General features: G+C 50.5%; 1 protein-coding gene across 2 annotated transcripts in view; it reads left to right on the forward strand.

Moving 5' to 3' along the window:
* The first annotated feature begins 235 nt into the window (after window positions 1-235).
* STAM (signal transducing adaptor molecule) overlaps window positions 236-13,372 on the forward strand; it is a 35,744-nt gene continuing 22,607 nt past the window's right edge. The window contains exons 1-3 of one of the 2 annotated variants that reach the window (XM_077268306.1): window positions 236-442; window positions 12,289-12,373; window positions 13,167-13,242. In XM_077268306.1, the coding sequence (XP_077124421.1) occupies window positions 403-442; window positions 12,289-12,373; window positions 13,167-13,242 (201 nt within the window). In that variant the 5' untranslated portion in view covers window positions 236-402. The remainder of the gene's footprint in view (window positions 443-12,288; window positions 12,374-13,166; window positions 13,243-13,372) is intronic. The other variant, XM_077268307.1, reaches the window with a different exon arrangement.

The following is a 13,372-nucleotide window of genomic DNA, read 5'->3' on the forward strand; positions in this document are numbered from 1 at the left end:
TACATGTCCCAGGGGAGGTGGAGGGATATATACATGTCCCGGTGGAGGGATATATACATGTCCCAGGAGAGGTGGAGGGATATATACATGTCCCAGGGGAGGTGGAGGGATATATACAGTTTCGTGCACATACACAGTTCTACATCACATCATCACTCTCAGAAGGGGCACCGTACCAAACCGGTGACAAACCGCGCATGCGCTTTTTGTTCGGAGCCTGGCTCCTCCTAATCATGTGACTCATCACATGACAGTGACGTCACCACAGGTCCTTCAGCTCTCTGGGACTCAGCATCTCTCGTTCTGTGGCCTCTCCTGATGCGGTGATAGAGGACGGGGCCACAGCAGGAGCCGCCGGAGACCGCGTGTAGTGTGGACGCTGCTGCTCCCGGGGCGGCCGCCATGCCTCTCTTCACATCCAACCCCTTTGATCCTGATGTAGGTAAGATAACAGCACCGGCCGCCAGTCATTGTGTGAGTGCAGCCTCGTCCAGAGCTCCGGCTGCCCCTTCTCTCCCCTCCCCCAGAGGAACATCAGGCTCCGGCCCCTCCCCCGTCTCTCCATTATACCCCCCTCCCCCACAGGAGAAATCCAGCCCTCCTCCCTCGAGGATCTGCACCCCCTCCCCCCAGAGGAGCTTCTGCCCTTCCCTCCCCTATTATAGCAGCTTCGGCTATTTCCCCCTCCGCTAGAGGAGCTCTGGCTATTCCCCCCGCTTCCTAAGAGAGCTCTGGCCAGTCTGTTATTTGCCCAGGGGAGTGCCACGCTGTCTGTCCCTCTCCTCCCTCCTCTATGGGAGCGCCACGCTGTCTGTCCCTCTCCTCCCTCCTTTATGGGAGCGCCACGCTGTCTGTCCCTCTCCTCCCTCCTCTATGGGAGCGCCACCCTGTCTGTCCCTCTCCTCCCTCCTTTATGGGAGCGCCACGCTGTTTATCCCTCTCCTCTCTCCTTTATGGGAGCGCCACGCTGTCTGTCCCTCTCCTCCCTCCTTTATGGGAGCGCCACGCTGTTTATCCCTCTCCTCTCTCCTTTATGGGAGCGCCACGCTGTCTGTCCCTCTCCTCCCTGCTTTATGGGAGCGCCACGCTGTTTATCCCTCTCCTCCCTCCTTTATGGGAGCGCCACGCTGTCTGTCCCTCTCCTCCCTCCTTTATGGGAGCGCCACGCTGTCTGTCCCTCTCCTCCCTCCTTTATGGGAGCGCCACGCTGTTTATCCCTCTCCTCCCTCCTTTATGGGAGCGCCACGCTGTCTGTCCCTCTCCTCCCTCCTTTATGGGAGCGCCACGCTGTCTGTCCCTCTCCTCCCTGCTTTATGGGAGCGCCACGCTGTTTATCCCTCTCCTCTCTCCTTTATGGGAGCGCCACGCTGTCTGTCCCTCTCCTCCCTCCTTTATGGGAGCGCCACGCTGTCTGTCCCTCTCCTCCCTCCTTTATGGGAGCGCCACCCTTTCTGTCCCTCTCCTCCCTCCTTTATGGGAGCGCCACGCTGTCTGTCCCTCTCCTCCCTGCTTTATGGGAGCGCCACGCTGTTTATCCCTCTCCTCTCTCCTTTATGGGAGCGCCACGCTGTCTGTCCCTCTCCTCCCTCCTTTATGGGAGCGCCACGCTGTTTATCCCTCTCCTCCCTCCTTTATGGGAGCGCCACGCTGTCTGTCCCTCTCCTCCCTCCTTTATGGGAGCGCCACGCTGTTTATCCCTCTCCTCCCTCCTTTATGGGAGCGCCACGCTGTCTGTCCCTCTCCTCCCTCCTTTATGGGAGCGCCACCCTGTCTGTCCCTCTCCTCCCTTCTCTATGGGAGCGCCACCCTTTCTGTCCCTCTCCTCCCTCATTTATGGGAGCACCACGCTGTTTATCCCTCTCCTCTCTCCTTTATGGGAGCGCCACGCTGTCTGTCCCTCTCTTCCCTCCTTTATGGGAGTGCCACGCTGTCTGTCCCTCTCCTCCCTCCTCTATGGGAGCGCCACCCTGTATGTCCCTCTCCTCCCTTCTCTATGGGAGCGCCACCCTGTCTGTCCCTCTCCTCCCTTTTCTAGGGGAGCGCCACCCTGTCTGTCCCTCTCCTCCCTCCTTTATGGGAGCGCCACGCTGTTTATCCCTCTCCTCTCTCCTTTATGGGAGCGCCACGCTGTCTGTCCCTCTCCTTCCTCCTTTATGGGAGCGCCACGCTGTCTGTCCCTCTCCTCCCTCCTTTATGGGAGCGCCACGCTGTTTATCCCTCTCCTCTCTCCTTTATGGGAGCGCCACGCTGTTTATCCCTCTCCTCCCTCCTTTATGGGAGCGAAACGCTGTCTGTCCCTCTCCTCCCTTCTCTATGGGAGCGCCACCCTGTCTGTCCCTCTCCTCCCTTCTCTATGGGAGCGCCACCCTTTCTGTCCCTCTCCTCCCTCCTTTATGGGAGCGCCACGCTGTTTAAACCTCTCCTCTCTCCTTTATGGGAGCGCCACGCTGTCTGTCCCTCTCTTCCCTCCTTTATGGGAGCGCCATGCTGTCTGTCCCCCTCCTCCCTCCTTTATGGGTGCGCCACGCTGTCTGTCCCTCTCCTCCCTCCTTCATGGGAGCGCCACCCTGTCTGTCCCTCTCCTCCCTTCTCTATGGGTGCGCCACGCTGTCTGTCCCTCTCCTTCCTCCTTTATGGGAGCGCCACGCTGTCTGTCCCTCTCCTCCCTCCTTTATGGGAGCGCCATGATGTTTATCCCTCTCCTCCCTCCTTTATGGGAGCGCCACGATGTCTGTCCCTCTCCTCCCTCCTTTATGGGAGCGCCACGCTGTCTGTCCCTCTCCTCCCTCCTTTATGGGAGAGCCATCATGTTTATCCCTCTCCTCCCTCCTTTATGGGAGCGCCACGCTGTCTGTCCCTCTCCTCCCTCCTCTAGGGGAGCGCCACACTGTCTGTCCCTCTCCTCCCTTCTCTAGGGGAGCGCTATGCTGTCTGTCCCTCTCCTTCCTTCTCTTGGGGAGCGCTGCACTGTCTGTCCCTCTCCTCCCTCCTCTAGGGGAGCGCTACGCTGTCTGTCCCTCTCCTCCCTCCTCTAGGGGAGGCCACCCTGTCTGTCCCTCTCCTATCTCCTTTATGGGAGCGCCACGCTGTCTGTCCCTCTCCTCCCTTCTCTAGAGGAGCGCTATGCTGTCTGTCCCTGTCCTCCCTCCTCTAGGGGAGCTCCACGGTGTCTGTCCCTCTCCTCCCTCTAGGGGAGCGCCACAATGTCTGTCCCTCCCCTCCCTCCTCTAGGGGAGCGCCAACCTGTCTGTCCTTCGCCCAGGGGACCTCCGGCCTGTCCATCTGTCCCTCCTCTTTCTCCCTCAGGGGAGCTCCTTTGAATCTATCATTACAGGACTTCACCGTTACACACACACCACACACACACACACCACACACACACACCACACACACACGCGCACTGGAATAAATTGTATTTCTTCTTCTAGATGTGACTTGGGTCTTCCTCAGATTATAAAGGTTGGAGTAAATCCCATTGCGGGTTTGTGCCAGGCAGCCTCTGCTGTCTCCCCATACATGGCAGCACTGGTGGTCTTTTCCCTGCTCAGTGTCTCCACCAGACACTATGCTCGTCCATAAATACATCAGATGTGCAATAGTAGCTGAGGATCCATTGTGGGCATTAAAGGAGCTCCTCTCTCCGGACCTGGGCGTAGATACATGGATGGGTGGCACAGACAGAGATTTATTTCCTGCTGTGTGACCGGGATCCGGGGCAGTGGGCACCTAGTGCTATATGAACAGATGTGCTCCTGACATCCTGCCCAGGTTACATCACTACTGCATGATGGGCGTCATTAGGACTCGTGTTCTCCAGGATGGTGGCTGTCCAGAAGTCAGGCTGGAGAGCCCCTCTACATGAAGGGGGACAGTGGGGGGTGCGCAGCTGCTGGCACTGTGCCAGTGACGCTCCCGTGTCTACCTGATGGCAGTAGAGATGAGCATCCAGTGCGGTCCTCGGCCCGGCATCCTGGGAGCCTTTGGTGCTTACTTGGCCCACGATGTTGCGGCACGTTGCACATCATGGTGTAAACTCTCACGGATCTTGGCATCAGTTGAGGTCCCACTGATCAGACCCCACCAATCATAAAGTGACGGCATGTTATAGCGATATACCCGGAATTTATAGGAAATGCCCCATAGGGTTAGAAAAAGGGTCTCTGTTTTCCAGCTACAGCGCCCCTCCTGTCCTTTTCTAGTAATGCTCGTCCTGATTTCATTCCAGCACATAAACCAGAATGTTGACTTTTTTGCAAATTAATTATGGACGACCTCTTTAATTACCAGGAATCAATCTTTAATTTGCCATTCAGCCACACACTGTAAGTACCAGCAAGTCCTGCTGTTGTGCAAGACTAGAGGGGGCGATGCTTAGTGATGGGTGGTCCCAGATTTAAGCCTTGTCATGTATCCGTCTGAGGTTTCTTTATAGCCCCCCCCCCCCATAGGTGCAGCGTCTCCTCACCTGGTGGTGTGAGGAGCAGATTGTGCTGCGGAGTCATCCCGGATGTCCAGAGCCTCGGCCATTACCGCGGATTACCACAATTATATCTATTGTGAAGGATTGACACTCACTTTAGTCATTTCCTCTATGTCTGGAAGGTATTTACTGATGGAGCCTGGAAAAAGAGTTTTCTTCAGTCCAGAGGAAAATGCCTCCCTTGTTCATCCAGTGCAAGGTTATTAATTCTGATGTTACATTCTTAAAGGGCCGGTGCAGTTGCATGTGATTGGATATATGTGTGTAGGAGATGGTAATACGTACCTTTAAGACAACAATTGTGTGATAATTTGGTTAAAGAGAAGGTACTTTTTTTTTTTTTTTTTTAAGCTGTGATTGCCTGAGATGGGAAATACCCCATTAGGCCAGTCTCACACGTCCAGATAATTCCAGTACCGGGAAAATCGGTACCGGAGTTACCCGTGTCCGTGTGCTCACGTGGCACATCAGTGTGGCTGGTGACTGGGTACCACACGGACCGTGCAGGAGACAGTGCTAGAGATAAGCGCTGTCCCCTGCATCTGGTGCTGAAGCCGGAATTCATTCCTTCTCTCCAGCAGCGTTCGCTGGAGAGAAGGAATGAAAAGTCAATGTTTTTTTTTTTTGTGTTTAAAATAAAGATCCTTGTCACCACCCCCCTCCCACCTCCTGTGCGCCCGCCCGCTGGAAATTAAATACTCATCCGGCTCCCTCGATGCTTCCTCTCCGCGTCGCAGCTTCTTCCTGTATGAGTGGTCACATGGTGCCGCTCATTAGTGATGAATATGCGGATCCATCCCTATGCGGGCGGGCGCTCAGGGGGTGGGAGGGGGGTGGTGACAAGGATCTTTATTTTAAACACAAAAAAAATAAAAAAAACAATGATTTTTCATTCCTTCTCTCCAGCGAACGCTGCTGGAGAGAAGAAATGAATGGCGGCTTCAGCACCACAAGCTGGGGGGACAGGGCTTACTGTAGCGCTGTCTCCTGCACGGCACACGGACGGCACACGGACAGCATCCGTGTGCGGTACGTGTTTTACACGGACCCATTGACTTTAATGGGTCCGTGTGATCCGTGCGCTCCCACGAACACTGACATGTCTCCGTGTTTTTCAAACGGACACACGGTCCGTGAAAACACGCTGACATCTGCAGAGACACATTGATTTTAATGTTTCTACGTGAGTCAGTGTCTCCGGTACGTGAGAAAACTGTCACCACACGTACCGGAGCCACTGACGTGTGAAACAGGCCTTAGGCATTATTCACACAGTCGTTTTTTTTTTTGGGGAGGGGGGGGGGATTTACAAGAAAAACGTACCAATTTTCACCAGTGATTTTTCTCAGAATTTTTTTTTCACTGAGAAAAAAGAAGCGTTTCTCCACCTTCTCCTATCAGTCAGTGAGAAAATGGACACCAAGATGGCATCCAAATTTTTTTTTTCACAGACCCATAGACTTCCATTGCCAAGTTTGATTTGACAATCGCATCAATAGCGGACATGTGTCCACTCGCCACTCAGTCCATAAAGAATTACTGATGTGCAGACTTCCTCGCATCTTGTCGTAGGTACTACTAAGTGCTACTCGTGAAAACCTGACATGTGAATGAGCCCTTAGACTACAGCTATACAGTAACTTTTGCCACTACAAAGGCCAAATATTACTGATAAATGGGGTCCAGTGATGAGTGAGCGTAACCGGATAAGGTGTTATCTAAGCATGCTCGTGTGCTAAGAGTGTTTTCAGTGTGCCGTTGGCTGCATGTCTTTTGACTGATAGAAAACCGCAACACATGCAAGGCTCACCTGTTTGTTAGACAATGACTAAATGTGTTGCGGCTGTCGAACAGACAGGAGACGTGCAGTCGCGAGCGCACAAACTTATTTTTCGAGCCCCCGAGCATACTCAGATAACACCTCATCCGAGCACATTTGCTCATCACTAATGGGCTCTTATTGTGATCCCCAAGATACCATGACCAAAAATAATCCAACTGGTTCACACATTTTGTGGCTAATTGATTGTGGTCACATTACTCTGTGGGACGCAGCCGTTCCGCATCCACCTTGTTAGACTGCTATGTAGCAGCAGATAAAGTGCTCTGGCTCTGGCTTCGGCCTCAGTTGCTGTATAGCCTGAGTCGTAAAAAGACAAGAAAAAGTTAAATACCTACTTGTCTAATTGCCATGCTCGAGCACAGGCAGTGTTATCATGGGGACACAAGTACTGCAGGCCTTATAGATCACCTCTGGCATTGCTTCATTAGGACATTTGATGACTGGGCTATATCTTTTAAAGGGAAAATAGATTATGATGAGACTTCGCTGTTTTCTGCTGACAGTCTGTAAAGATTTCACACTTCCCCAAGCTGACTATTTATTAAAACTGTATCCAGCCCGTGACATCCCAGACCCCAGACTGATGCATTGTGGTCGACTACGACCAGAGAGATATTTGTGTGGCTGATCTGTGTTTCTCACAGAGCATCGTAGTCTGTGCAGGCTATTTAGGTGGAAATGCCAACGTCTTCATTCACTGGCAGCAAGTAGATCTTTGAAATTAAACCGCAAAAAAAGTGTTAAAAAGTTTAACGCTTTTTTCATTATCCTGCAATTAGCTCTTACGCCACTTTCGTACTCTTAAATAAAAAAAAAAAAATTGCAAATTAAATATCTCTCCCCCCCCCCCCTTTCTTCTTTCCCCAGCAGTCACTTCTGTCTTGGTGTGTGACCGCTGCCATCAATCAGTGGTCACATGCTGGACTACTGGCATCGCCCCTTGGCAATAAGAGCAGCGATGCCATTGCCCCGCACTGTCCATGGTTCCTGCATAGCCACCTGGGCCTCCCAGCATGCCCCAACAGACTTACTGGTATTTAAAGTAGGTCATTCCTCGGGGACTCTTAACATATTTTTCGAGGACGCTTAAGACACACGGTTGTCCCATGAGCATGCTCAGATAACACCTTATCCAAGCATGTTCTCTCATCACTAGTTCTAATGTATCTTATCAAAGAAACTTGTGCCTTCCTCCACTTATGAGCCTCTTTTCTCTGTCTTCTGAACTAAACATTGACGCCACAAAAACATTTAAAAACCCTTCTTGTTCAGAATAACTCATGCTGCCGGCACTGTAAGATGTTAGAATACAGCTGTCTATTGAAGTCTATGGAGGCGGAAGAAGGATCAGAGGGGGTGAAGAGGTATTTGGAGTCACCGAGAGAGGGGCTGCTTCTGATCATGTAGGAGAGGAGAGCAGGGATCCTTCATGTCTGTGTGTGCTGTGCATGGGAGGCATCATAATATTTAGTCTGCACCCACCAGCTCAGAGACAACTGAAAATGAGTGAAAAATGCCAGAAACAAGACATATAATGGGCAGAGTTTCTTGCTATCCCTCAGTTACCAGAAACGATAGGTATTCTTTAACATTTCTTGTAGGAATATGTGGTTTACTGATCAATGGCGTATTGTGATATTGGTGAATAATATAACCGTGTCTCCTGATGACAGGGACAGCGATGCCCTCACCGAGCGCCATAGGGAAGGCTGGGAATCTGATCACGGACAAGGAATATTAATCAGCAGTGTCGCAGTTATTTCTTCAGAGGTCGTGTACATTCGGTTGTTCGCTCTTTACAAGACATTTATCATTTGAAATGCAGATCTAGGATACTTAGTGATTATCACAAAATGCAGGAAAACAAAAAATATGTATGACGATACTGGGAGTGTGCGTCACCTGTACAGACTGGTGTGTGTGACGATACTGGGAGTGTGCGTCACCTGTACAGACTGGGGTGTATGGCGATACTGGGAGTGTGCGTCACCTGTACAGACTGGGGTGTATGGCGATACTGGGAGTGTGCGTCACCTGTACAGACTGGGGTGTATGGCGATACTGGGAGTGTGCGTCACCTGTACAGACTGGGGTGTATGGCGATACTGGGAGTGTGCGTCACCTGTACAGACTGGGGTGTATGGCGATACTGGGAGTGTGCGTCACCTGTACAGACTGGTGTGTGTGTGTGACGATACTGGGAGTGTGCGTCACCTGTACAGACTGGGGTGTATGACGATACTGGGAGTGTGCGTCACCTGTACAGACTGGGGTGTATGACGATACTGGGAGTGTGCGTCACCTGTACAGACTGGGGTGTATGACGATACTGGGAGTGTGCGTCACCTGTACAGACTGGGGTGTATGGCGATACTGGGAGTGTGCGTCACCTGTACAGACTGGGGTGTATGGCGATACTGGGAGTGTGCGTCACCTGTACAGACTGGGGTGTATGACGATACTGGGAGTGTGTCTGACAGGTCACTATTCTCTATGACCAGCTCCACTTCCCGAGATCTTGCTCGGGTGCCGCCATTTCTCGGGGGCAGCACATGCATAGTAAGGTCCTGATGACATCGCGAGACCGGACTATCAATCTGTGCATGCACCGTCCCTGGGATTGACAGCACCTGAGCAGGATCTCGGGCGGAGGAGCAGGTCACAGTGGAGAGTGACCGGTCAGTCATTGATAGGAGGCCGGTGGTGGGAGGAGAAATAGGGAGAGAGACTGCAGAGCGGTAAGGCCCCTTTCACACATCAGTTTTTTGCCATCAGTCACAATCCGTTGGCTCGATGGATTGACGGATCCGTCGCAGATTGTGAAAAACTGATGCGACGGATCCGTTTTTCACCGGACCCGACTATCGGATCTGGCTAATTGGATCCTAAAAAAAATCTGAGCATGCTCAGTTTAAAAAAATGGAATCCGTTGCCGGATTCCGTCATTTGACTAATCCACAGGCAGACATAACCCATAGGCTTCCATTCTAGCAAACGACGGACGGCAATGGATCCGTCGCTGTCCATTTTTTTGATGTACTCACAAAAACGTTACTTAGGGCTCTTTCACACGTCCTGATATTTCCGGTACCGGGAAAAACCGGTACCGGAGATATCCGTGTCCGTATGTCCGTGTGCTCAAGTGGCACATACGTGCGGCATCCGTGTGCCGTCCGTGTGCCCCCTGAGGACCACACGGACCGTGCAGGAGAGACAGTGCTACACTAAGCGCTGTCCCCCCCGCATGTGGTGCTGAAGGCAGAATTCATCTCTTCTTCCCCGCCGGAGAGAAGAGATGAAAGATCTTTTTTTTTTTTTTTTTCTGGGGGGGGGTTGAAAAATAAAGTTTGCATGTGCCCCCGCGTCCCCCCCCCCAGTGCGCCGCCTGGCCTCTTGCCGCAGAAATACTCACCCGGCCAGCTCCTGCGATGTCTCCTGTGTCCTCTCCGCGCTGCCAGCTTCTCCTGTGTGAGCGGTCACGTGGTTACAGTCAGTGAATAATCCCTGACTGTAATGAGCGGTCCCACGTGACCGCTCACACAGGAGAAGCTGGCAGCGCGGAGAGGACACAGGAGACATCGCAGGAGCTGGCCGGGTGAGTATTTCTGCGGCAAGAGGCCAGGCGGCGCACTGGGGGGGGGGGGGGGACGCGGGGGCACATGCAAACTTTATTTTTCACCCCCCCCCCCCAAAAAAAAAAAAACAACAAACAAACAAACAAAAAAAAAACAACTTTCATTTCTTCTCTCCGGCGGGGAAGAAGAGATGAATTCCGCCTTCAGCACCACACGCGGGGGGGACAGCGCTTAGTGTAGCGCTGTCTCTCCTGCGGGCGGTACGTGCACACGGAGGAGAGTGCACACTGTTCTCCGTGTGCACGTGTGCTGTCCGTATTGTGGTCCGTGCTGCCGGTGGAAAACGGACATGTCGACGTGTTTTCAGCACGGACATACGGTCCGTGTGAAAACACGCACATGTGCATAGACCCATTCATTTGAATGGGTCTACGTGTGTCAGTGTCTCCGGTACGTGAGAAAACTGTCACTACACGTACCGGAGACACTGACGTGTGAAAGAGGCCTTAGTCAGTTGTCTCCGGCTGCTGGACAAAATTTTTATCGGATACGGCGAACGGCAGATGAAACATGAGGCCATCCGTCGCTAATACAAGTCTATGAGAAAAAAAACGGATCCTGCAGCATCAGTCGCCGGATACGTTTTTTTTTTTTTTTTCAAAATTCGACAGATTGCGACTGATGGCAAAAAACTGATGTGTGAAAGGGGCCTTAGTGGAGGCCAAACGCCATGAGCTTTTAGCTCTTTTGCATGGGTTTCTAGAAAATGGAGAAACTGACAAAGGTATAGACGTCATCAACATTTCAGATGCTTTAGACATCTTCTGGGTTATATTGTAAAATATTCTCCGGTCTCTTGAATGTAAAATTCGTGGGACCCTGTAAAATAAATCAGAGCCCCCCGACTCATATATATATATATATATATATATATATATATATATATATATATATATATATATATATATATATATATATATATATATATATATATATATATATATATACTGAAATTTAAAATAAATTCTATATTTACACTGCTCAAAAAAAAAATAAAAGGGACACTTGAATAACACAATGTAACTCCAAGTCAATCACACGTCTGTGAAATTAACCTGTCCGGTTATGAAGCAACACTGGTTGTGAATCAATTTCTTTCTCCTGCTGTTGTTCAAATGGACCAGACAGAAATAATCGGCAATTAGCAAAACAACCCCTATAAAGGAGTGATTCTGCAGGTGGTGACCACAGACCATTTCTCTGTTCTCATTGCTTATGGCTATTGTTTTGGTCAGTTTTGCATTTTGTCATTGCTCTCACCCCCAGCGATACTGCACAGTAGCATGATGCAGTGTCTGCAACCCACAGAAGTTGCCCACCTAGTGCAGCTCATCCAGGATGGCACTTCAATGTGAGCTGTGGCAAGAAGGGTATCCTGTGTCTGTCAGCTCAATGTTCAGAGTATGGAGCAGATACCAGGAGACGTGGAGGGGACCGTAGAAGGGCAACAACCCAGCAGCAGGACTGCTACCTCCTCCTTTGTGCTAGGAGGAACAGTGCCAGAGCCCTGCAAAATGGCCTCCAGCAGGCCACTAAAATTCATGTATCTGCTCAAACTGTCAGAAACTCCTTGAGGCATGAGGGCTTGACCTCCACAAGTGGGTGTTGTGCTTGCGGCCAACACCATGCGGGGCGATTGCCAATCTTGGTGTTCTCTGTCAAATGCCAGATTCGACATTGGCTTCCTGTGCTCTTCACGGATAAAAGCAGGTTCACATTGAGCACATGTGACAGACGTGACATAGTCTGGAGACGCCGTGGAGAGCGATCTGCTGCCTGCAACATCCTTCAGCAGGACCAGTTTGGCAGTGGGTCAGTAATGGTGTAGGGTGGCATTTCTTTGGAGGGCCGCACAGCCCTCCATGTGCTCGCCAGAGGCAGCCTGACTGCCATTAGGTACCGAGATGAGATCCTCAGACCCCTTGTGAGACCATATGCTGGTGCGGTTGGCCCTGGGTTCCTCCTAATGCAGGACAATGCCAGACCTCATGTGGCTGGAATGTGTCAGCAGTTCCTGCAAGATGAAGACATTGAAACTATGGACTGGCCCGCCCGATCCCCAGACCTGAATCCAAATGAGCACATCTGGGACATCATGTCCCGCTCCGTCCACCAACGTCACGTTGCACCACAGACTGTCCAGGAGTTGGCGGTTGCTTTAGTCCAGGTCTGGGAGAAGATCCCTCAGGAGACCATCCGCCTCATCAGGAGCATGCCCAGGCATTGTAGGCACGGTCCTGATGAGGCAGTAATTTTGTATGTTTTCTTTTATGGCATTTTGAGAAATGACAAGGGATATTGCCATTCCTTTATCTTTTTTTTCACAATAGAAAAAGCAACAAGTGAATTGAACACAGCGGAGGACTGGGGACTCATTCTCGACCTATGTGATAAAGTTGGGCAGTCACGTACGGGGTAAGTGCTTTGTTTTCTAATGTGCAAATGGCCCCTTCAGAGAGAGAGGACGTAAGCTTTATAAAGTCACCTATTACAAGCAGCGATCCTACAAGTCACAATTAACCCTTTAACGAGTCTTGCAGTATGACTTAGGATAATATGCTTCCAAAAAGTGATGTCAGCACCGTGACGATTTATGCAGATTATTATTTTTTTTTATAGATAAACTTCAATTTAGTGCAAGCATGAAAGAAAGAAAAAAACCCTACATCAGCTCATTTAAGTAGTTGAAAAATACCCCAAATTTGCTTATTATGCATTTGCTTTGCATTAGTAAATAAATTACAAATATTACTTTATATCTACTCCGAAAACAACTGCTGAAGAAAATGGCAATTTCTCCCACATAATGCAAAGCCCGTCACAGCCACGTCTGTAAGAAAACTAGTTATGGCTGCTGAAATGTGGTCATTAAGGGGTTAAAGTTGATGGGAGGCTCATTAACGAGTTGATTGTTTTTTTTTTTTTAATGTATTTTGAGACCAAATCTGCCTCAAAATCTTGATTGAAAATGGGTGTGCACCCTCCCTTAGAAGTCTATGGTGTATGTGCAAGTTCAGACCGATCCCCGGGGGATCTGTTATGATACGTCGTCGACAGGATCTATACTTTTTACTGCAATTGATCCATAAAGTATTTTGTACAGAGAAGGGGGAGGAAATGCAGATAAAATGTGCTGAGATGGCGACGACAACAACAAGCTTTCTGTAAGAAAAGAAAATGTAACAAGTGAACTAATTTCGTCTTTCAGGCCCAAAGACTGTCTCCGCTCCATTATGAAGCGAGTGAACCATAAAGACCCCCACGTGGCGATGCAAGCACTTACGGTAAGTGTTCTCACTGCCGGCTGCTGCAATCTTACCCCATTAGCAAAGTGCATCATAAAAGAAGGGAAATGCAGAACGCAAGAGGAAGTCAGGAGAGCGATATGTGCGTCCGGCAGAACGAGGGTCCGTC

The sequence above is a fragment of the Ranitomeya variabilis genome, chromosome 6 (assembly GCF_051348905.1).
Source record: "Ranitomeya variabilis isolate aRanVar5 chromosome 6, aRanVar5.hap1, whole genome shotgun sequence".
In the NCBI taxonomy this organism is placed as follows: Eukaryota; Metazoa; Chordata; class Amphibia; order Anura; family Dendrobatidae; genus Ranitomeya; species Ranitomeya variabilis.